The sequence below is a fragment of the Limanda limanda genome, chromosome 15 (genome assembly GCF_963576545.1).
Source record: "Limanda limanda chromosome 15, fLimLim1.1, whole genome shotgun sequence".
Taxonomy (NCBI): Eukaryota; Metazoa; Chordata; class Actinopteri; order Pleuronectiformes; family Pleuronectidae; genus Limanda; species Limanda limanda.
In genome coordinates, this window is record NC_083650.1 from 17,680,356 (window position 1) to 17,706,580 (window position 26,225).

Below are 26,225 nucleotides of genomic sequence, written 5' to 3' on the forward strand. Positions count from 1 at the left end.
GAGGTTTACCTTCTCACATACAGCCTCTCTGAATGTCATGGGATTACCTGGATTTCATTGGATGTGTGAAAGCAGCTAATGTTATTTTTATTTCCCTCCATCCATGGCTCACCCGTTAGGTCTTGCTCATCCATTCTGTAGCTGGCGGACTTCATGGCCATCTCCAGCACTCGGATGCAGCCATCGTCGGAGGCCAGCACAACTTTATCTGACGTGCACCAGTCGATGTCTAGGATGCGGTAGTTCACGTTGCGACCGATGCGCGTGCTGCTGACCATTTGCACCTGTAAGAGAGAGGGGTGGAGATAGTTCAACTCAATCTGTCACCTTGAGGCTTCCGTTTACAGCATCTTCAAGAGTCCAGGGAGTTGGTAGGAAATGAAAAAAAGCCAAATACAAGGGGAGAAAGACACAAAATGGGATGATATTTGGGTTCAATAAAATTCTAATGGTTTAACAACAAAGGATGGAAAAAATGTAATGCTATGGTAAAATTAATAACATGTGGAATAGCAGGATAAAGAACAGAGGAGTCATTGGACAAACTTTTCCAAAACCACCCTCTCCGGCATTTTATGCGAATGTACGGCAGTCAGCCTAACCCGGCTGTCAGCAGAGCACTGAAGCATTTCTGAAATCTTTCCTGCACCTCCTCTCCTCCCCTCATTCTCTCCTTCTTTTCGACCTCTCTCTCTCTCTTTCCCGCTCAATAGCCGCTGCTCGTTTCCCTCTGCAGCTTGATCCATCTGTTGTCTGGCTTTTACGACTCGGGACCGAAAACTGTGTCTTATCTAGGCTCCTCTTAAGAAAAGCACATCACCTCCATCTAGAAAATAGTGCTCCGTTGGGACCATCTCCCTCCACCCTGCACCACATAATACACCAGGGCATTGTTCTGTGTCCACATTCATCTGTTCTTCCATTTTTAACACTCATTGCTGCTGGCTAAGCTAACAAATATTATGGTGTGGATACAAAAGATTAAAAAAAGAGAAAAGTCCCGTCATGACATTAGACTTAAGTGATAAACTGCAGTGTAAACTAGCCAGAGGGATCCTTAGATGGGTTGAAATGAAGACTGCACAGAGGGAAGACTTTCGATATAACTTCTGTTAAACAAAGTTAAAGAGAGCGATGGTGCACAGCGCTCACAGAAATTGGGACCATCCATCCTTCCACGGTTTAACCTTATATATGTCAGCAGAGAGCTTTTAAGACTTGTGTATATGAACCTTTACAGGTTGATGTATGCTGGGACTTTACAGTGCATTCAAACTGTATTCAGATCACTTCACAATTTTTCCCTACACATTATTATGTTGCAGGTTTTTTGCTAAAATAAAAAAGAAACACAATTTCATGTCACCGGCAGGAGCTGGTGTATGGAGCTTCACCTCTTTGGTGTCCCAGACCTCTGCTCCATCTGCGTACATGACCAACAACTTCTGGTTGCCCTTCCCCGGTGCAAAGCGAATCTTCTTCACCCAGCCACGGTGTGTCGGAATCCCCCTGAAAGCATTGGTCATTTTGAGATTGATTTATTTAATCTCCCTGCACCAGACCATGAAAGAAACATCAGGGACGGCAGAGAGCTGCAGCCAATGGCTCAGGATCAGAAGGACCGATCCCAACTGGGCCCCGAGATGTAAGGGACACACACCGAGGTCTGATCAGCCTGTTGTGGGCCTGAGGGAGTCATGTGAAGTTGGCAACTTATTAAACTAGAGCGGGAGACGCTTCAAACACACATGAGTTATTTACCAACTTGCCTATGTGTTGAAATGAAATGTCAAAATTCACAGAACTTACTGCAATGCCTCGTGTTTAATATCAAAACCATAATATGATATATCTGATCTTTATATTATAATATTTTGAGATTACAGACTTTCTGCATTTTTCAAACCTATTCTTCTTCTACACTACTCTTAAGTTACAACATAAACATGCTTATCATGAAAATCAATCCATTGACATTCTGTACTGGAACATTTTTTGTAGCACATTTTATTATTACAAAGTGACCCATTATACAGATGATAGTCTAGTTGTTACCTGGACAAACGAGCTTTGAGGTCCCAGAAGTTGAGGTTACCGTCCACATCTCCAAGCACCAATGTGTCACCTTTCCAGGCAATGCAGGCGATACTGCCCATACTCCCCTGCAAAACAGGAAGAGGAAGATTTTTTGAGATTTTTTTAAAAAGAACAAAGAAGGGAGGAGAGTCGTACACTGCACAAAGATTCAAGAATCTAAAAACACTGACATGACCCTAAACAGTTTTTAGAGCAAGTCTTAATTCTAAAGGGGAGAAGAGCTGCTCCAGATGTAAAGGTAAAGTATTTAAATATAAAAAGGCCCATTCTAGGTAAGAAAACAGTTCATACAATTTAGATGATTGATTACACACTAGTGAAAACAACATTTGGATTTCTCTATATTCAATTTCAGCCAATAAATCCATTACACCTAAATCTTACCCTGGACCTTTAAGCATCACACCTTCTTGAAACTATGAGGATTACTCTATACGAGGTGCACTAGTGAGTGACTGTAGTGGACTCATTGAATTACCGAGAAAACCTAAATCTAAAAAAGTCAACTGAAGTCAATGATCATCTTCTACATGATTGAATAGTTAATGGCTTGAGGAAATAAAAGTCAAATTGGTATAATCCCGACAGCATGACATCTTCCTACTCCCCAGTAGGGAAGTCCAGATATCCCAATATTGACAATAACTGTTATCAATGTTATTATCATAATTCAACTGATTGATATTGTGGTATTATATAATATAATAGTGTGAATCAATCAAGCACCTTCAAAATAGTTTTTGTTGTTATTATTTTCCAAACTTTCTGTAAGAATCATGATTATATTGTTGACATGATAATCTTCTCATGAAAATCAGATATCTTGACAGCCGTACTCCGCAAGACTCAACGTTTGAGTGTAAATGAAAACTGGAAAATAAATGAAAATATTTTCAACAGTCGAGTCGTAAACAAGCTTGATGTCTGAGTTTAATTAGGCCAGTGCGACAAAACAGAATGCTGGTGTGAAGACACCATGTGTCAGATCCCCTTCAGTGTGAGCACAGTGGGCGTTAGGACAAAACTTTTCAGGCTAGTTTCTTTTACTTTCCTGACAGAGATATGAAGATCCTTTATCATCCTGAACGGATTGTAAAAGCTTTGGGGTATGCAAATCTTTGAGTTATGAATCTGGAGCCGTCAAGGAGATAAGGCTTTGAAATCCCCAGGTAAACCTCCAGTGTCGGCCTGTGTGGGGGGAATGTATGCAGGTGGAGAGCGGGAATAAATTGAGACTGCTTTACGGCTCTATTCGCTGCACAGATATTGACTCGAGAAAGGATATACTGTAGTGGCTTTCCTTTAGAAATACTGTATGGAGCTAGATTACTTTTACAATCTTGAATTGTGACAAAAAGAAATAAAAGTTAGTGAGAAGGTGTAACAATTCTAAAATGCAACAATCAACAACAAATAACAGATGGTTCCTCCTACTCTATAGCATGACTCACCCTGACACAATTACAAGTCACAATGAGATAATAAGTCTAAAAATGTTCCTGAAGCCAAAACCTCCATAAAAGGCTTTGCATACAAGAGCTGTAATACTGTATTTAAAAATAAAAATAAATAGAAATAGATCTTTGCTTGTAGTGACACTTTGACATCTAATGTAATGAAATGCAGATAAAATATCCAGTTGCCACTTTTCTCTCACAGCAAATTAAGAGCCTGCATCAGATGCTTTTCAAGTAAATACAGTGAAAGTTTCTCTCTCCCGAGTCTGAGTCACGATCTGAACTCGTACAGAAAAAATGCAGTATCTGGGACAAACTGATGAAACACTCCACATCTCACACCTTCAGTTGGCCGTTTGTTCTCTTGAAAAAAAGGGAAAAAAGTTTGATCTGCCAAAAACATAAAGACTTAAGCTGAACCTTCACCTTGATTCCAAGCAGTTTATTACTTCACAAAAAGTTGGCTACTTTTTTGTTGTTGAAGCCAGCATCTATATCATCCCCCACACAAGCCTCACAAAGAAAACTGAAGGACACAGGATGCACAGGATCACTCCCCCCGAGTGATGGCTTTTACTTGATAGAGGAGGAAACTGCAGATGTTGGCTTACAACCAGGAAGTAGTTTTTCTTTTGAGCTCGAAAAAAGGAGTATAATGTCTGACATAATGCAGATGCTTGATCACAAAAGCAGCAACGAAATGAATGTGAACGACTTATTTTCATTCTCTTTGAGAAAAAGAAAGAATAGTGCATATTGCAAAAAGATAATTACAATGCCAGAGGCATGCAAGAAGACAAACGGAAGAAAGGATGACAGATTAAGGATGAAAACATTGGATTTATTAGTTTAAGTAACGTGATGGATGTGATGGGGATTTTCTTTTGAACAAATGACAGCGTACATTAAAATACTGAGAGAAATAATTGATTAATAGATTAGACAGATAACAGACTGATACAAAGAGAGAAGAGGAAAAAGTCGTGAGAGGAGAGGGATTCAGATCTTGTGCGCAGAAGGGTTTAACTAAATATTAAACTGAATGGAGACACAGAGATATAAAGCATGTCGGAAAAGCCTTGGTCAAGGATCACTGACATAAAAGGAGAGACATAAAACAGACACACAGTCTCTAGACTCACGTCAGGGGGAATTCGTGCTCCATCTTTCACTGTGTTGCCCTCTACGGTGATGTGGTAGACCTGCCCGTCTGTGTCGGTGAATACAAAATGCTCTCTGGCTGAGATGGCTTGGCTGGTCTCCGACTTGCTCTCTGCATCCTGCAGGAGACTGCAGCAGGGAAATCACACAAACAGACAATTTCCCCAGATAAGCACAACATGTCAGTTTTTTAAACACATTCCGGTGTGAAATATTTTGACATCTTGATATTTTGCCCTAGGGCATTGCTTTCCAAACAGGGGTAGTTTAACCACAGAGAGGGCTGTGCAGTGTCCAGACTATGGTGCATGGAGATTAGAGAGACATTTAATTAACTTCATCAAAACAATATAATCACATATATTGTGTAGTGTTTGTGATTCATGTGAAAACTAGTTAGCAAGTGATTCTGGATACTACATTTAATTGAAATATAATAACGACCATAAATAATGTGTGTTGAATACTTGAAATCCTTTTTTTGATTTAATTTCAATTGTTCACAAAAAAGCTTTAACTCATGCCATATCATTGAGCCACCTTAGTTTAAAAAATGTTAATAAAATAGGTGTATTAAATAATGTATTACTTATGACAGCTATTGGCTTCTTTGATATCATTTCCACCTTCGATTGATTTTAATTCCACCTTTGCCACGACTAATTATACTGTATAAATGTGTATAAGAGTGTTCATCTACGCAACATATCACCCTATGTTAAATAGATTTCTAACATAACAAAACCAAATTCTTCAGGGTTATGATGCTGACCTGATGACTGAGGATTCAACGGTGCTCTGCTCAGCGTCCGACACCGTCTGCCGAGCCATTGCCTCCCTCGCTGCCATTTGCTTCTTCTTTAGACTCTTCAGATTGTGCGACGGGGACCATTCCTGTTTGTACACACAGGTTGCAGTTGCAGCGACAAACCCAGACAAAGACCCAGACACAATCAAATTTGCTGACATAACAACACACCCTGAGAGACACAGGAAGGAGGAAAAGGAAGTGATTTGCATTTACAGTAGCTGCTTACATAAATGAGACCAAGACACAAAAGAGAGCTGATTTCCCCAATCCATGCTGTCTTCCTAACTGCCGGAGCACTGGGGCTGTAGTCTGGTTAACTCAAGGTTATAATCAATATGGAAATGAGACAGCAATATGGGTCTGGGGGAGGCCGGCATGTATTATTAAGGTTACTGGGCATTTTTATTTGCACTGTGGAGGCTTTTACAGCCCCACTGCGAAGTTTTCCCAGCATAACTCTTTTTTTATGAGTATTTCTCCGGCCTAATGAAACCTCTGTTCTTTGCTGAGGTTAGTGAAATTTGCAGACTAATCTTTCAAATGGGCCACAGAAACACAAAAAGGGAAAGGGATCTAAAAGTATGGGAGACTATTACCAACGGGAAAGAGACAACACGATTAACATTGTGCTTTGTTAAAGTGATTATGTAAATGCGAACATTGCAGATATGCAGCTGGGATTACATTTCATTAACCTGAGCACCTTCCGGAAAAAAGTCAACCATACATCTCAATTTCTCGATGTAGAGCACCTCTGAATGAAAGATTGTTAAAGGTTTTAGTTGCATGTAGTTTCATCATTACCAGAGCAGTGACAGTGGGGAAGTTCTTAGCCATCTCCCGCAGAAGTGTTCCTGTCCTGGTGTCCCAAAGCTCCAGGGGTTTGTCTCTGAAGACCACCACCAGATACTGTCTAAGGACAGACATCACAACACACACACATTGAGTCTCAAAAACATAAACTGTGCACAACTCAGCTATAAGACTTCTTGTGCTGGTAACAAAAATGGTCGGCATTTATCTTGGATGTTTAAACGCTGGATGCGAAGCTGCTACTTCATAAGCAAAGTGTCAGATTACCAGGACTGACAGTGACAGAATGAGTTCATGTTTACCTGCTCAGGTATTTTTTCTGTGCATGCTTTTTTCTGTTTGACTGTCTCTTTCATATTGTAGTATTTGTTAGAGGCACTCATTGTAGTAAAAGAGCAAGAAGAAGAAAAACGTTCTCTCGAACGAATCATATATTCCATCTTGTGACATGACCTTCAGTGTGTAAACCCTTGTAACCCTCTTGCTCCCTGTTACTATAAGCCCAGACAAAATGCTTTGTTAAAATGAAATGGTAATAAGATGAAAACAAAGATGATGCACTGGCCAGTAATTACATAGGTCTTTATCTCCTTTTAGCTTGTGATGTGCTTTCAAAATAATTGTGCACCTCATCTATACAGTTCAATACTTTACATCAGACTATTTCCCAAATGAATCAGTCATTTGTAATTTTTCAAAAGTCTGTTTGTGATATATAAATATATAATTTGCATGGCCATGACCTGTGTATCAACTATTTTGTATTCATTGCCTACAGAGCATCTTTTGCCTTTTACTCTGGGTAAACAAAACAGCAAAAAACTGCATGTTCCAGTTTTCACCTGTTCTAGGAAGAATAATTAAAGGTGTCACTTTCCAATATGATACATTATAAGCTTAATCATATTCTAAATATACATCAAAAAATAAAAGAACCAAGATAGGTTGTCATTTTTTTTAAATATGTTGCCCTTGACAAGAAAGTAGAGTTCCATCACATCAAGATCAACCGAGCACAAATGACAGAGAATATATATCTGATAACCTTGCCTATAGTTTCATTTCTCAAAAAGTGTGTGATGACTGTAAATGCAGACAAGGTCTTTTATTTATTCAATCTTTTTTATTCACAAAAAAGATTGAATAAAATAGTCACCATTAGGAACACCGTGCAACATGAATATGAATGAAGAGATGAAGGTTTTTGGGGACAATCCGATTCAAACAACTGAAATGAAAGATTTGTGTTTTTCTCTCAGCAGAATACCAATAGCATTTCAGTCAAACAATAAAGAAACAAAAGGAGGCTCCCTTCAACTATAATAAATATTGAATTAAATGTTCACGAATTGATAAACACAGGAGAGAGACAAAGGCGAGATGGCCCCAGGCAGTAAGGTGAAGGGCGCTGTGTGGCGGTTAATATTTCATATAGTATGTGAAAGTACAGTTGGCCTTGGTGTGTGTGTGTGTGTGTGTGTGTGTTTCTCTTAGGTAAAAGCATTAGACATTGTGTGAAGTTGTTGGTAGCTGGTTTGTTGGTGGTGATGGTGTTGGAGAGGGGGGGGGGGGTAACTCACTTGAGGTGGGAGACTTTAATCATCTCAATCGGTGGCTCATCGTTTCCTCGCTCACCTCTGAATGCAAAGCACCTGCCTGGAAAACACAGCAGCCACGGAGAGGGAGAGAGTAAGTGACAGACCGGAGGTGATGATGGAACACAGATGACAGTATCTCTCTTCACACCTCTGAAAAGACCGATTCATCTCATTTCACTTTAGCTCGGCTGCGTCCTGATTTCATCTCTCTTGCCGAAGTCGGGGGGAGAGCAAACTTCAGACGACTTATTCTCACCATTCACCAGACGTTATGCAGAGCGTCAAGGTGCCCCTTTAAACAAAACAAGAATGCCCTTCAGGTGTAAGGTATTTTGTTTGCCCAAGAAAGTGCTGATCGGATTTTCTGGAGGACACTCTGGGAGGTGGCCTGTTTGAAACGTCCGAGTTACGGAGCAGCCTGTGGTGATTTGGGCAAGAGGGGTGAACTCCAACAGGTGTGTGGAGACGGAAGTGTACCTGGATGGAATTAAATAGCTGAGCATATGGTGTAGGGACAAATTTGGAGACGTGTGGTTCACTAGAGACGAATGCAGCCGTCTCCTTCATTTCCTCTTACAGTATGCACAGTAACACACAGTGGGAGGGGTCGTATGTCCTGATTATAAAGTCTCAAGTATTGTTTCTAGCACTAACTCACACATACAACCCAAGGTCTGAAACACAATTCATGGTGCAGCAAAATGCATCAGTAAAGACAAGGGGTAAAAATGTCTTCGGCTGCTTTATACGAAGGGAAGAGGCTCTGTTTTCTAATTAACATAGTAATGTCTGAACTTGTATGCTCTTCTCCTTCTGTGGATGATTATTAGAGAAATACCTTAGAGTGATGAGCTGATGACACTAGCTACGGATTTGCATGTATAAATAGTGGGTAATTATCTTTTGTACACATGATACATATTTAAACGTGCAGGAGGCTGTGCAAACTGGATCTACTGCCATGTCTCAACACCAACATCCCCCGGGTTAGTGCAGCACCCAAAAATAGTTTCCCAGATAACTAATATGTCCATTCAGAAAAGCTGCACAGACCAGATATGCCCAGCATTGAGTAAGGTGAGCGAGAGAAATTATTTTCCATCCTCGAGGCTCAAATCTTATCAGAAAAATGCTCAAGCTGTAATGTAATGGATTTTTCTAACAGCTGAAGTACAGAACCTTTTATAGCCAAACCTACTTTTGTTTGTTTTATTTAAGGACATAAATATGCAAAAATATGCTCACTTTGCCAGAATAGATTCTGCAAACGAGCATGATGCTCAAGAAACAGAAACAAGATTGTGAAAATCAGGTTCAATATAGCATCTAAAATTAAGATTACATTAAATATCTGATAAGGTAAGAATAAATCTGTTACTCAAATAAGCAGACAAAAAAGGCAACTGATTCCATCTGTTAAGGTTCAGCTTTATATGCTTGTTAAATATGAACATCACATTTCTTCCTGTAGTATAAACTGCAAATATGACATCTTTGAGTTGTTGAATAATTCAGTTTTGACAGAACGCAGCAAGCCGTTTCCCTCTGTTTTCCTTTTCATTTTGTTTCTACACCAGACCAAAGACCTTTCAGACCTCCTGCATCTCTGCACTGAACATAGACAGATTAAAAAATATTGATATTTTCATGTGAGCCATGACATCTAAATCCATACAGCCTATCTCCACGTGCAGCAGCTGCATTCCAAGTCAAGGACACCTGAGTGCGGAGGTTCTTAACCTTTTCTAGTCACAAACCCCCCAGGATAATCACATTGGGGCTTCTGAACCTCTCCCCACTACCCGCATGCAAACACATTGATCACCAATCAATGTCTGCACCTCCTTTGTCACATATACCATTAGGTGCACTGAATGCTGGAAAGTGGTTTAATGATTTTTGGTGTCTGAATGTTTTTGGCATATTATAACGCTAAGCACCACAGCTAACCAAGTGGGTGTTTGTGCTGTGAAGTGGTGAAATGAGTCTGGATACATTAGGGGGCGATAGTGTAAGGTAAAGGGCAAATTGATAGATGGACAGAGAACATGTAGTTTCTTCGCCTGCTTGTTTTTCATCATTGTAAAGAGATCTTTCAGCCCTCCTTTCCCTCCATTGTAGCGATCAATCTACAGACAAAAGGGAAACGACAGGGACGTGAAGGGAGCGTCAATGTGCGGGAGCGAGAGGGTGGAGGTGTTAGACAGAGACAGAGAGGAAAACCATAAACAGCTGTTCCTGTGCATCTCCTTCACTGACTTTGAGTGATTGTTCCGAAATGCTCTGATAAATAAATGTTAAGAAATAAAGACTAAAGTTGAATTTCTGATGACAGCTGCTTTGTATATTTTTACCAGCTAGCACCTGCGTGTTGTTGAACGTGCTCTGGGCACTGCAGATTTTGATTCCTTACATGAATTTTCCCTCTCTCCCTGATCAAAGCTGCAACAAAGCTGTGTTCTGTGGCCTCCTGACTATATCTGCTTTGATAAACATGAAAAGCATGATCAGGTGTTTTGATTTGTCTGGCTACCCCTTGAATCTATTAACCTCAGGTTGAAAAATACCATCTTGGAGGATTTCATTCACTTGAACTCATTTGAACTTAGAAGAAAAAACAATTAAGTATGTCTGCTCTGGAAAGTGTGTGGGCCTATAACCAAAGCTGTTGGTGTGGACTGTTAACTTTGATGACTCCAATGCTTAGGAGAGACTCATTAAAGAAGTGACTTACCCTCGACGTTGGCCTCATTGAATTGGGGATAAAGGCTCTGCCACCGATTCATTACTCTGACCATACTTTTTATTGTGTCCATGCAAAATTCTCAAACCGCCCATTAAAGTAGAAATTTGTGCAAAATGATACAAGTGCTCATCAATTATTTATATCCAACATCGCATCCAACTGATCACATTAAAGTTGCTTTCCAACTTTTGGCACAGAAAACATAGCACTGTATATTTTCCAGCCCTTGCGGAGGCAGAAAGGCTTTACTGCTGGTGCAGAAATTCTATAGACCCATCAAGGAGCTCAGGCAAGGTATAAGTCGCTCAGCGGGAACTCATGATAGGATCTCATTTTCAGAGCTTCGCCTCCCCTTGATACCCTAACACTGTTTGGTTTGGACCGTAATTTGGAGGAGTGTGTAAGTACTTCCTGGGGGGTGAACAAAAACAGTCCCTGTTTTCTAGAGCTCCAACTGTATTATCATTTAAAGATGCCTCAATACGTCCCCTCTGCTTGTTTACACTGAACCAATTAAACAGGCATATCAACGCCCCATGTGCGATTTTAGATAACATGCAGGGTTCTGAAATCAGAGGTGTGATGTGCAGCACAATAGCAGCCCATATTTTTTCCAATCCCACTCTTTGACTACCTGACCTGCCAACAACAAAGGTGGAACAACAATACTCCCAATGCTGAGAGAGAGCGAGAGGAGAGGAGAGAGGAGAAAGAGAGAGAGAGGAGAGAGAGAAAGAGAGAGAAAGAGAGAGAGAGATAGAGAGAGAGAGCATGAGAGAGAGATGAAAAGAGAAAGAGAGAGAGGGACAAAAGTTTTTATTTGTTTATTGTTGAGTATTTATTCTCTTTGTTGGTGTAGAGCCGGGAGCATAACAACAATATCAAGAACCATGACCAAAATAAAAGTGATAGTTGTAAACCTCAGGTGTGTGCGTGAGTGTGTGTGTGTGTGCGTGTGTGTGTCTCACCAGTAAGCAGGTCGACATGCTGCAGCTCGTTTCGCACCAGGCCCATGTTGTTGGGGGAAGAAGTGGCGAAGGACAGGAAACTGGTAAGACTCACCCATTCAATCCCCCTGCGGCGGAATAAGCACACATGAATAATATTGCTATCCCAAACGTGCAGTGTATTTGTGAAATATTTCTTCCGCACATACTGACAAGGTATGACTTCTAATTAAGCACGGTGTAAAAAAAAAAAAAAAAAAAAAAAAGACTGATATGAAATTTTTTCTAGAGGTGGGCACAGCTCAGGGAGCACACACACACACCCCACACTAATGAGATGGTAAATAGCCACATGATTAATTAGTCAATTTCCCCACTAAATGTAAATGAGATGCTAAGTAGCCAGGCCTCCTTTGGCATGACTGTGATCGGGCGAAGGGCTGCTGGACTCATTTCCATAAGCACCTCTGCTCTTCCCAACGCACAAAACACACAGCTTTGAACTTAATGCTGAACGTCACAGCAGCGGACATAACAGCGGCGCTCTACAGAGACGGCCATGATCGGATGGCACTGCTTTGATATGAATGTCTGAGTGGGTTTGTTATGGTAATAATTTATTTCCCATTTTCTGTCCTTTCCGTGCTCTCCTGATATTCAAAAACGTGAGGGGTTCAAATCTACCAGAGCAGAGTGCAACACCAAGCAAATAAACAATGGGTAAATGCTTTCATGTGTAAAATACTATACGCCACATGTGAGCCACAGAGAACAACAGCATTCAGTGAGAGATGACATGCAGATGAGAAGACTGAGAAGCAGTTCAGCATCATGACTGTACTTCAAATCCTCGGTGACACCAGAAACCAGGCCAGGAGATCCGCTGCCTAGTCACTCCCTTTTAATGGACACATACTTGTGTTGCATAGCTCATTAAAGTAAGTTGGAGTTTCACATCCATGGATACCAACTTCCCTCATTAAAGAAAGCCTGGCTCTGCTCAAACAAATCACGTTTGCTCCCGATCAATCTCTTAACGGCATTAATGATTCAATCTCTAGCTCAATTAATCCTGGTGAAATAGTTTTACTCCACATTAGAGAATACTAACTAATCACGCGCAGCCCTGCTCTTTGTTGGTGTTGGGCTGTTGCATTTTGGGGCTCAGCGTTCTGACTTCATCTCCTTTCAGTGCGGTTCGCCATGCGCTGATAAACCAGTTCATCGAGCAGAAACACAGCAGGACATAAGAGTTAAATATTAAACAAAACCTCCCTGAAACAAAGCCAGATTTAGGTCAAATACGTAACAACTTTCTAGGTTGAGGGATCTGTTCTGTCTTCACCAGGAAATCTTTGTCTTGCATATCTCGTGAACTATTCCTCTATTAGCTTCACAGTTGGCATGTGTATCGCTAAGGGCCCAAGGAAGCACAGTGTTGAATTGGGAATTTAATATTGATAAACTTTGCATGAACAAGCAAACAGTGCCATGCAGTCAGTGTGGACAGCTGTCGAGGGTTGAACATCGAGGATTCTGATCTCCGGCAAGAACATTCAGAAAATCTCCTGCTTAGTTTCCATCTGAATTACAGAGCTTTTTTTAGATTGAAAAGTTGTGGGCTTGGGTCTGAACATTGTGTCGAGTACTTTACAAACTTCTGAAATAGCCACCATGTATTGAATTAAAATATACAGCCCGGTTAGGTAAATCATTCAAACTTGTACATAATTCCCACGTGAAGAGTAATAAAGCATATTCAGTTTTATTTTATGTAAAACAATGACTATAAAATCTTCATTGCAGATTTATAACTTCCCTAGACTGCTATAAAAAGCTCTTCACACAATATTCAGCACACAAACAATAAAAAGTGACAGTATATTGTAGAGTTATTTGAGAGGGACTCACTAATGAAAAATGAATAATTCTGAACCAGCTCCAGATAATTAGGCCAAGCTAACAGCCCATATCAAACACTCAGGTTTAGAACGGGCACTGCACTAGTTGTAAACGAACTTCAAAAACTACAACTCTACAACTTGACTTTTTGCTTCAGCCAGCTTGTTATGAATAATGAGCAACCACAATCACAAAAGTACTGAATACCACATTAATCTGGAATAATCAAGTTCTTCAGGATACAAAAACCCAAACAAAAAAAAAGTGACAACTTTTTAATAACTTTTCTCAGCACAAACATTGATGCAGCTTGTGTATTGTTTTGTCCCGGCTGGATTTCTCCACTAGCCCAGTGGTAACACCTCTTCTTGTGATCATAGAGAATGGAGTTATTGTCCCCTCAGTCACAGTCCCTGTTGCCAGCCCACATCAAGAGAAAAAATACTTAAAAATTAATAGGCAAAAGAGAATAGGGTGTTTTTGCTGAACGTTCTGGCACTGAAGTATTCATGACCCATTAATATGCAGTAGTGAGCAGAATCTCAACAATTTATCTTTATAAATAGCTTCGATCTGTATCAGGCAGAGTTTCCAAACTCAAAAGCTCCTAATTGTGTTGGTGGTCTCATCATTGATTCCAAGAAATGTCATCAACAACTGTTCAATATTACTGATGTTGTTAGTTTTTATTTTCCCTTTTCAAATACTTGGTATTGAAGAGGAGGAGGAGGCTGTCTAATAATGAAGATTGCTTGTCCCTGAATGGCCCCTGTGATTTGTGATTGACAGGTTCATTAATTAGCTACCTGAGAGAATGGAGTAGTGTTCAGAGAGTAAGAGAACATTACAGGAGAAGCCTTAATATTTGGCCCATTTTTCACTGTATAAAAAAGTCAAGTCAATTGTTTATGTGACAAATTAAAATTAAATTAATATTCAGCGTGCATTTCACAGTGTAATAAATACAACTTTCCTCCCAGGCAATATTTTGACTTGTCATAGCAGGAAAAACACAAGTGTAACTAATAAAACGACTGTGTTCTGCTGGGGCTTTCCATCGAGCCTGCATGCGTAATACGAGAGCACGTCATTAAAGTTCTCAACACCTGAGGTTGACAAGTCTAGCAGGTCTATACTGTGAGAAACGTGGATGCTGTGAAAATTGGGTTTGGTAAACAAGATAAGAGAGCGTGTTGTATTCCTTGGGTGGAAATCAGTGAAGGGTGATGCTCCTATTGCGATTTATTCCAAATTAATTGGGAAATGGCAGAGATGGTATGTTTTTTTCCTTGTTGCTGGAATTGTCTTCAGCCCCCTACAGCCCTAATAGGATAAACAAAATGACTAAAGGATGGACGGATAGTATGTATAGTGTTTACTGGGCAAATACAACACCACACTGGCTGTACCCAAAGTGTAACATCAGCAGTTTGTTTTGATACTGTATATAATATTGGGCATCGCAAATCTAAAACAGCCTCCACTCAAAACACAATCTCTCAAACACACTTACACAAAGGTCGACACACACACATACACACAGTGTAATGCAATGTATTGGGTTGTTGTGATAAATCGATTTGTGCAGTTTGCAAAGCCGGTCCCATTTTCCAAGTGCATCTCAGCTCTGTGTTTGCTCCCCCACACTTCAGGAAACAAACTTACCGTTAAGTCAGTTTTTGTTATAAATGTATAAAGGCAGGTGAGCAGTATTCCCCCCGACACATATAGATGTTGATTTTTTCTTTAAATAGGCTCTGGTGTGATCACACAGTATATGGTGCCAGGTTTTTTTTTTTGAGACCATCCCCAGACTTTCACTTGACAAAACATTAACATTTTCACGCTTTCTGATTTAATTTGCATAAAACAGCAGAGTATGATTTTGGCATTATATGTGTTGATAGTATACAGTAGGCCATATATTTAACAACTACCTCTATATTTGCTTGAATTACTTGTATTCTTGTATTGTTGTAGCTCTTGTATAATTATTCAAGTCAAAAGTACTGCACTCAGCTGAAGTACTCTTAAGATATGCAGATAAAACCTTTGTAAAGCAAGCCAGGGAATTACTTCTGTTTAACACAACAGTTGTCATGGTGACACTCTAATTATGCGAGTGCCAATTGCCTCCACAAACTTTAATGAGCCTGAAGACAATCACGAAAAAAAGAAAGAATCAATCGGCCTTGAGCTGAGTGACTGGCCACACTCATCCAAAATGCTAAAATGTCGTTACAAATACTGGTTCTTAAAAGCAGCACGACTGCACACACTTCACTGGTAAGATAGTGACGTGCGGACGATGTAAAAGTTCTGCACAGAAACAAATATCTTACCTGACTTCACAAGAGTGGACACTGAGTTCTTTGTGGAGAAGACCACTGGTCAGGTTATAGACCAGTACAGAACCGTTACTGGTGCCTGAGACGAAGAGGTACAGAGAGAGAGAAAGAGAGCGGAGAATGAGGAATATGACAGAGAAGTAACACGCAATACATGCTCTTATCCTAGCAGCATCTTGCCTCCAGCGGGCTCAGAAAGACGACACGTCAGTGTGACAACCACATGTGCCCATCAATCCGTGACTCATCCAACTCGCAGCCTCAGGACACTGTTCATCCACTGCTGGGGAAGTAACACAGAAGCTCTACCTCCAACTCTAACCCCACCCGATTTAATACTGCATGTGACCATTGACGCTGATCGAAAGGTTTGAAAAATGTTGACAAATTGTTTATAATATACTTTGAGATTATTTATGAATAGTTCTTATGTGGGCAATGTTTCCACCTATAAATTGATTTAAACGTTTTAACATTCAGCGGGAAAGCTGATGTTTTTTTAGCAAAGGCCTGGTTTAAATCCAGACCGAATTTCAGAATAAGGAGCTTGTTTGATGTATTCAATTAAAAAGTTAATGATTCTGCATCCTCTGGGGATTTGTGATGTCATATTTTTGTTCCTCTACTAGACTATATAGGAGCCCATGTTTGAAGAATATGCAAAAGGAGCCCTTATTTACACTTTCAGCACTGAACCATAGAAAACTAATCCTATTTAGTATAAGGACGTTTCCGTTAAACTATTAGAAAAGATTTTCTTATGCTTTTATATAATACCATTGCCTAGATTTACATTAATCTGAAAAACATGCAGCTAAAAATAGCACAAAACAGCTTTGGTTGTAACTTAAGAAAGGGAGATGCAGTATTTAAAAAAACAACTCAACTCAGGAGCATGGTGCTGAAAACTCTGTAGCAGATGTGAAGGCAAATAAAAGCCAATATTCATGATGTTTAGAAAGTGTTTAACTACGATTGGGGGATCTCTATATATTTCTGTAATGATCACCAGCAGGTGCAGCAGGACATTCAGATCTATGATTATCCTGAGTGTGATGGAACTGGGCTGATGTGCCAGTCCCTCTGCAAAATACTGCTCAGTCTGCACCGTGCGACGGCATGACAACCACATGCTGACACAACATCTGGAGGTAGTGATAGGCAGAGCCCACAGGCACTGCCACATGGGCATGGGCATGGGTGTGTGCATCATGTGTGTGTGTCTTGTGTGTGTTGTGTGTGTGTGCTCCTGCTCCCTGAGTAGCTGATAGATGACAGGCAGTGAGACTCTAGGAAGTTTCAGCAGGAAGTTGGGCAAACAAAAAGTGGGTTGTCTGTGATAAACATACAGTCGATATTTATTTCCCTGATTTGTTTAATAACGTCTGTTTGAAGGTGATCAAAAGACGCAGCCTGCTCCTTGAAGTGGAGAAGAGACTATTTTTAAGAGGATGTCATTGTGATTCTCCAAAAGATAACTAAAATATGACAGAAAATAGCTTAATTATTCGCCAAAATTCCCTTATAATTCAGGTCAGCGGTTCATTACACAGGCTATTAAATAAGATAAGACATTTTCATATTATGGTGAATGCTGCTCAGTATTTGACAGTTCTGGGCATTTTCCTTCATGTTTTTACAAGAAAAATACAAAACTAATCTTCCTGCTTTAGGTGAGGAAAACAGTTCCAATACAAAGTAGTTTAGTTGGTTAGCTGAGCTGCCCAACTATAAAGCTCTCTAAATACTCTTTGTTTTAAATCCATACCAAAACTGAAGTGTAAACACATCTAGTTTGTCAGTTTATAAGGCGGAACTACTACTTGACCTAGCACAGTTTCCGCTGCTGAGCTAACCGGCTTCTGGCTTCAGGGTCATGTACAGACCCTGAATTTCTTCATTAACTAAGGCTAATGCCAGCCCAGCAATAGACGTTAGCAAAAACATAAGGTTCATGAATAAGCTTGACACCGAGTAGAAAACCTTCTCGAAATGATAGAAATCTAAATGTTGTATTCAAATTAGATTTGATACCAATCCCCAGACTAAATTGTTTAAACACCAAACTGCAGCTGTTAGCTAGACTATCCTCAGTTGAACCCAACTCTACAAGTACGTGTGCGGGGGCAGAAGTAAATATGTAACTTAGACTAAAGGCTTTGAGTTTATATAGATTGTTTTGTGGACTTCAAATGTAATTAATATTCCCAATGACAGACCAGTGGAGCTGAGAATGTGAATCAGTCCATCCGATAATTGTTTTGCTTTTTGAAGTGCATGCTTCAGAAGCTGCCTGTATGTCAGTGCGTAGATGTTTATTTCCCACATTTTGCAATTGAAAAATGGAGTTGATACTTTATTCTACTCATAGTGCTGTTTCATTCCCATCAAATCCAAACAATGCAGCAAAGAATAGCTGTCGGGCAAAGCACATATAAATAAATTAGTCATGCCGCCATCCAATGATTGGTAAAGGATGTTGGATTGTTTGTGTTTATGCACTTGTCACTGAGAGGAAAGCTCTAGGTGTTGTAACTATCTGTAATGGAGCTGCCACGTCTCATACAGATTACAGGTTTTTCGACGGGACACCAGACAGCAGTGCTTCTGCGTGGATAGGCAGGTGGCACCGTTTCTGTAACCTCCCTGTCAGAGGCAAGGTGCAAGAAAGACTGACCGAAGGGAAAAGTAGAAAACAGAAATAGAGAAAACAGAAACACACAGGGATTCCTACCCTCTTTCTCACTGTAATGAAACTGTGGATAGCAATTTCAGCCCCCAGTGCTTTCACACCTTCAGAAGTGAGCTCATCTCTTGCCTTTATTTGCACCAAGTGGATGGTGTAAAAACTTGGTTTCCCTTGGTTGTTCTTCTGACTGGTGTCACGTCGCTGCCACTCAATAGTCTCTATTTAACTAAGTTTTCGATCTACAGCATATTGTTTCAGTCTACCTTAAGTAAACCTACAGAGTCTGAACGGTAGAAAACCTAATGTAGAGTAAATCAGAAGCCAAAAGAGAAACTGAGCTGCATCTTTCAAGGCCTCATACAGGGATTTAGTAATTAGGTGTATCATGTGGGTCTTGGTATATAGGAGAGGTGACAGATGCCATCTCTTGCCAGAGCACTTGTCACAGAACCAGCATAGACATCATTACTGTGGAGGTGATGCTGGCAATTCTAACCCAGGAATGTATTGCAATTTATAAAGCATGACAGGAGGCAAAGTACCAGATTTCAAGACTCAAAATATGATAGTTTTTTAAGTTATTGTGACTCTACTGTAATAGCACAGGTATTATTCGTAACAAAACTACAATAAGAACTTGAAATTTGTTTGCCTCAAGCTGCTATTGTAGTTAAACAAACTTTACCTTTTGAATTGTCAGGACATACCGTTCACTTTTCAGTAGAGATTTGCGCCGTGCAAATCTCCTCTGTGATTATCCAGTCTTTCACACTTAGTGGCCGGCATTCAGCAAGTGCAACAAAAGGCACATTTCAATAATGCTGCGAGAGACAACCGTGGGGATGTCGTGTTCTTCTTTTAGATTCTGAGGGCCATTGGGAACCAGCTATGCCAAGTCAACCCCACACCATCTGCAGTAGGAGGTGGTCCTACTGTAATCGCTCCAGAGTCACATGCTTATTAGAAACAAGACAGGTCCCTGACTGAACAGGCTTTCTGGATTTGCTGCTTTTGAAAGAGCGGTGTCTGCTGCCGAGAACATCCTAAGAATAGAGCGTATGTGGCAAGAATAAAGCTATGTAATTAATTGTTTAAACTTTCTTGCTGTAAGGCTTCAGGCAGGACGGTGAGGTAGTAAGTACGACAAAAAGCACATATGGAAGTTGTGGTGGAAGGTTGGGTCAAACCCAGATTGTTTACCCAGGAGACAAGGGTTCAAATCAAGGTTTATTTATTGACTGTTAACTTATCTAATTTAAATAATTTTTTCTTACACTGTGCTGCGGTGGTTAGCTCTATTGCAGAAAGAAGGTTCTGGGTTTAAACGGCCTGCTGGTGCTTTACTGTGTGGAGTTTGCATGTCCTTCCTGTATCTTTGTGGGTTCTCTTCATGTTCTCTGACTTCCTCCCACAGTACAAAGACATGCAGGTTAGGTCAATTTATATATTCTAAATTGCCTGTATGTGTGAATATATGTCAGCCCTGTGATATGCTGGCAACCCTTCAAGGGTGTACCCCGCCTCTAACCAAACGTAAACTGGGATTGGTTCCACCCTCACTGAAACCCTCAAAGGATAAGCAGCATAGATGATGAGGGATGGACTTACAGTTTAGTTACTGTGTTAGGTTGCTAAAAAATCTTGCTAAAAAGGCTCTATCGCGCATTGTTAGAGCAAATTAAATTATGCATTCTCAAACCACATTGTGGTCTTTTGCATACTAATTGGGTTGACTTACATGTTCTCGCCTCTGAATATAGCCACAACCACAGCTCTTTAGTTAAAATGGTGGTTGCATTTTTAGATAGAAATTACCTTTACTTTTGGACAGAACACCTGAAACAAACCTGTGAATAAATTGAGAACAGCAGTTGTCCCTCGAGGCCTTTTAGAACTATTGTATTTATTAGGTAATAATGTGCAGTGAATCTAAGAGGTCTTGGTGTTCCACCACTGTGGGCATGCTGCACATGTCAGAAAGACAAAGACACCAGTGAAAATGGTTGTAAGATGAGTAGGTTGAAGGTGTCATTATTCATCTGCTTGTGTGTGGATCTAAACGAGGCAATATATCTTTGAGGTATGATTAATTTACGTGTTCTTCATCAGGGGACTGAGCGTAGCCTATTTTTCAGCTTGACAACTCAACTGAAGGTTTGCTTTGATGGGGAGAGAACAGCAGTATGCTTGTGCCTAAAATAAATTTAGGTGCACAGGCAGCAGAGTGTGCATACATACACTGAGCAGCAGACGGAAAGACAGAGACAAAAACAGACCAATTTATATGAAATTATGCTCTTAGTGTCCCATTTAAATACAGACTTTGTAATTGTATGCATCATTACTGTGGGAAAGATGAGGGAACAGCTTTTCATGAAAATTGCTATGCGGATCAAAAACAAATAAATCCAAACTTTCTCTGCTTCTCTGTCTCTCTTGCCTTGCAGCTGTCTCGGGGGAGTAACTAACAGAGGCTGATATTTCAGATTAATTCTATGTCTTTTGAGTTATTTGCTGCAAGCACAAAGTCAGATTCATTTTAATTTATAAACTCGAGGAAGATAATTTGAAATGTCAAGTGGGATGGTAAATATCAGCAAGTTTGAAAACACTTTGTAACTCCAAGCTGATTGTTTGCTTTAATTGTCCTAAAAAGAGTATTATTAAAGCCATCATTTAAATGCCCAGTGTATAGGAATTAGTGGAATAAATAATCAGCAGAAGTGGTATTTAATATTCATTATCATCTTTTTTGTGCATATTCCATTGTGTTTCTGTTGCTGTTACATCATGAAACTCTGACGATGAAAACAATCTTATTCAGTACTTATATCACTACTTTAAAATCCATTTTTGTGTAATTCTTTCAAATTTTTGTTAGCATGAAAGTGCCAAAGAAACACTTTTAAAACCATAACTTGGTCCACACTTTCACATGCGGCAGATCACAGCTCCCCAAACCCTGCCAGTCATAGTGCCTTGCTCCTCTTTGAGTTCTAGAGTTTTGTGAGTGTATGTGTCAGAGGTGCGTTATTACCTACCTACAGCCAGCAGGGGCTGGTAGTGGTTGATGTTTTTGGTGGTGAGTGGGGGGCACATTCGAATGGAAAACGGCGGCAGCGGCAGACCAGACAGCAGGCCGGTCAGCAGAAACTTTAACTGGACCTCCGTCTGGTTGGATGATGGAGGAAGAATCTCACCAGCAATCAAGGTCTGGCCTACAGATAGAACCAAAGCAATAGATAGTTTGAGGTGGACATTATCAACATAGACTTTTATTAATGGAATAATTAGAACATTTTTTACACAGTATAAACAGAATTTATAGCACTGTTAAAATAACAAGACAATAAACTTTGAGGGGAAAGAGTGAGGGCCATTCAACAAAACTCATACAATGTGAAATAAATTAACATTACAACTTACATCACATGATTGATGCGCTAAGGTGGTTTCACTGTTCAATGTATGTGTTTATTTAACCGTGTACAATACAATATAAGTGTACAGTCAAATAAGTCAAGCTGAGTCAGTTAAGATGATATGTCTGGCAGCTGAATAAGATGGCATTAAGAAAAAGACAGGATTCAGACAGCTACTCCGATGCAACCATCCGCAGGGATATTTCATTAAAACTTGGCTGCAGTATAAAATAATAATAAACAAAGACATGACAAAAAGCCAATAAACCTACACAAAAAGATACAAACTAACCAACTACAGCTAAAGGACCAACAGCATCAACTATTAAACGGCATCATTATTGCTCCTGCTACAACTCCAGATGAGGCTGCATATACATGAGACCAGCATGGTGTCAGCAATGGTGATTTCATGCAGGTGTTACTCCTCCACATCCATTGTCATTCATACCCTGATACAGATAGAACCAAGAATCTTATCTTTTTAGCACAGAGAGAAGTGCGCAGTTATCTCTCATTTCCCTATTTTGTAAATTCTAGATAAATATTTGTAACAGAGCTCATTAGCAGTCTTACAAATAAAACTTTCAACTCAGCAGTCTAATCCGAAGCTCTTCTGTTCTGGCTGAAATGTAAACACTCACATTATTTTTGACTGCAGCCAGGAGCCAGCAGATTAATATTGGTATTTCATTAAGTTGTGGCTAGTAAGCAAGTTTACCATCTTTGATGATCTCAAGAAGGAAGTGCTGAGTTGAGATAATTACGCCAGAGAAGTTTCTCTACGTGTCATCCAGTTAAGAAAATGGTCTGTTTTTATATCATTATATGACATCAGCTGAGACAGAGAGAGAGAGAGAGAGAGAGAGAGAGAGAGAGAGAGAGAGAGAGAGAGAGAGAGAGAGAGAGAGAGAGAGAGAGAGAGAGAGAGAGAGAGAGAGAGAGGGGAAAAGATTGTGTTTATTTGTTTATTGTTGAGTATTGTAGTTTTGAGTTAGTAGTTTTAAGTGTGTGTTTTAAGCGTGAAAACACCATCTATTATCACGCACGTTAATATCCAGAGTTTTCCGATATATCGCGTAGCCCTATTTGGGAGGGAGACTGGGACCGAACCGCAGACCTTCTGGTTGGTGGACGATCCGCTCTAAACCTGAGCCACAGCCCCTGCAGGCTGATTCTCATTGTGCAGTCAAACCACTTAACATTATTATTGTTTTATATTATTATATTCAATGTTAATATAAGCCTTGAATCCTTTAATGTTGAAAATACTTGAACCTATACTTAGTTTTACTGAGGCTGTTAATGACTACATTTCATGGACATTAATCTTATTTTGCATATCTGCTTCAGATCTAAGGGACATCCTCTGAGGGTGCAACAACCTCAGTGTTACCGGCACTGGTGGAAAAATCCATTTTGTTTTCAATTCATAGACAATAACAGCCCTCTTCACATTGGAATACATTGTCAGTCTAGCTGAGCATCATTACAGCTTGAAGTTATAATTAAATGAGATGAGGAAATTATTCCAAACAAGGCAGCACATCAATAAAAACAGGGACCAGAGAAACAATAGATTAAAAGGTGTAACAAATGAGAATACAAAATGAAGGCAAATGAACACATTTGCCGGGTAGTTGCATGTGGCAATAATCCGCTTCCTAATGCTTTTCTTATGGTCAGCCAATGAGCATCACATCATAACACAAGATAGCTTTTCATAAAATATTAGCATCCTGCAGGTCAGTGACATTGCCTCACAACAAGAGATTTAGTCAGCAAATGTCAGACAGAGCTATTGCTTTAGGCAATGGCGGGCTTCAATTTCCCTGTATGTGCATGTAATGCACGTGTGTGCTTGTGTGTGTGTGTGGGTGCATGGATGTATGTGTGCGTGCATGTGTGTGTGTATAAGGGGAGAGATGACAAAATCCTCCTCTCTTATGCCAGCATAAATCCTAGTGCTTCACCTCCCCAAGGCCTTCCACTCACAAGCAGTCTGACTTTCGTTGAATACAACTGAATAATATAAAAGAATAAAAATAAGAAATAAAAGAAATCCGAATTTCATTACTATTGTATGCCTACATTCAGCTTTTGATAGGCAGGTCTAAATCAACAGGGAGGAAAGATAGAGGGTGTGTAAGAAAATAAGACCAGAATGTGTTAGAGAGAAAATCACAATATAAGCAAAAGGATGAGATGGTAAAGAGATAAAAGTGAAAAGGAGGCACGGCCAAGCACCCCTGGGACTCCTCCGAGCCGTTGAGCTTGGGGAATCATTCTGGCTTGTGCCGTGCAGCAGAGGAGAAACCAGTAGTCACTCATTTAAGCTAAGATTGAAGGAGAGGCCCACGCAAACAGCTCACAGAGGAACAATAAAAGATACAATAAGGCCTGATGAAAACACGTTCACACATATACAGTATATTAAGTACACACAATTCCACAGAGTAACAGTGGGCAGTGTCACACAAACTGTTGTTCAGGTTCTGGACTTAGGGACATTCAGCTTGAAATAACTAAAAAACTACATTTAAGTGACTCAGTGTCTCAGTGTTAATTGGGGCGGGTTAATATCGATATGGAAAAAACTGTGTGGTAAATATAGCCCTGTAAACATATAGTTGAAGTGTTCAACAAACTTCAAAGAAGAAGCACATGAAGCTAAACAAAATCATCATATTTTCTACTCTGTCGTCACGACACTTGCTCATGGTGGGCATTGTTTGCTCTGTAAATATTAATATGGTCACGACCTACTCTACGTGAGAAGTGCCCTGAGATTTTGTCTGTTTGTCTGATTGATGCTATATAAATAATGATGAAATGTTCTCATGGAGCATTCAGCTAAATCTGAGCACACAGAAAGCTACTGTATATTCCTACTATTGCTCTGGTCAGCCGGGAAATCATCAATAAATACCAACGTGCCTCACATACATGCCCAAGCTATAACAGAACCTCCATGTTTGACAGGTGACTTTGTGACATTGGGTTATGAGCTTCCTTTTCCTCTAGTTGAGCATCAACTGAGGGGAATTTTTTTTCAGTAGTCTACAGCATTTTTCCACAACTCTACCAGTGTCTTGTGTGTTTCTGAGGTTAAAAAAAGGGTTTGCATCTTGTGAAGAAATCTCTGAAGTCGTGGCCATGAAGTCTTCTCTTGATGTTTGACAACAAGTGCACCTACATTCCTCCATCGTCATAAATGGGTTTTTCTTCAATGCAGAAATTATTTTCTGCTCATCCAAAACACTTGTGCTCCCTGTTCTACCATGTATAATGTTCTAGTTTCCCTGCTTTTTCCTGTATTTGCCTATGCTTGTTTAGAAAATACCCAACTATTGATTTAAATAACCCGACTACATTTGACATGTCTTATTTATTTTTTAAAACCTTGTTACTACATCATCTTATTGAATTGCAGTGGTCACATCTTTAATCTTCATATTGAGAGACCTCAACCTCAATTTAAATGGCAACTCTCAGTTCTCAGTCAACTCTGAGCCACGTGTGAGTTGTTTTATGTATGAGCTACAAAAACCTAATTGCTTCAGAATCCTTGCACACTTTGCAGTGTCTGTAACAGGGGCTCTATCTCCATTACAGTTGATTCAATATCGAAGTTTATATATCAGAGTGAAAGTAATAGTATAGACTCTGCTCTTTAAAGTAATCTAAATGAGTACGGTTACATCTAGTTAAGGTGCTGAAACAGAGTCTAAAGAATGCATAATGTGCAGCTGTCAAAATACTTTTGAATTTAGAAAAGCAAACTTTATATGGAGAGAAAAAAAGCCCCTGCTTCAGCAAGAAGTGATAAGTGTGAAATATGTGTTGTCGACATCAACATGTCTGGTGTTGATAGTGATGTGTATAGTCGTACCGATCATGCTGTTAAGAGAGAGATCCTGAATCCTTTTTTGTGTTGGACCCAGCGCAGCTCCACAGAATGACACGGGGGAGTAGAGCGGAGACAGACCCGAACTGACAGACAGAGGGAGAGAGAATATTAATTAAAAACATTTTCTCTCAAATGAAAGCAAGGCGCACATGCATTATTGAAAGCAAGTGAATGGATGATAAATGAATGTGGTTTGTGTAAATGATGGATGTGATCTGCTTCTTAATAAATAACTGACCCAAAGGGACACAGCAGACTTCATAGAGGGTAAGTTGTGTACTGATGCCTTGTATTGATTAGCTGCTGCTCAGTAAAGAACAGATA

General features: G+C 39.9%; 1 protein-coding gene across 1 annotated transcript in view; it reads right to left on the reverse strand.

The window, feature by feature from the left end:
* The window catches only part of wdr11 (WD repeat domain 11), a 53,386-nt gene that overhangs the window by 13,326 nt on the left and 13,835 nt on the right, over positions 1-26,225 (reverse strand). The window contains exons 9-19 of the mRNA XM_061087707.1: positions 25,884-25,984; positions 21,611-21,787; positions 15,875-15,959; positions 11,652-11,758; positions 7,920-7,995; positions 6,331-6,439; positions 5,488-5,609; positions 4,697-4,844; positions 2,056-2,162; positions 1,395-1,509; positions 113-284 (exon numbers count right to left, since the gene is read on the reverse strand). Coding sequence (XP_060943690.1) covers positions 113-284; positions 1,395-1,509; positions 2,056-2,162; positions 4,697-4,844; positions 5,488-5,609; positions 6,331-6,439; positions 7,920-7,995; positions 11,652-11,758; positions 15,875-15,959; positions 21,611-21,787; positions 25,884-25,984 — 1,319 coding nt within the window. The remainder of the gene's footprint in view (positions 1-112; positions 285-1,394; positions 1,510-2,055; positions 2,163-4,696; positions 4,845-5,487; positions 5,610-6,330; positions 6,440-7,919; positions 7,996-11,651; positions 11,759-15,874; positions 15,960-21,610; positions 21,788-25,883; positions 25,985-26,225) is intronic.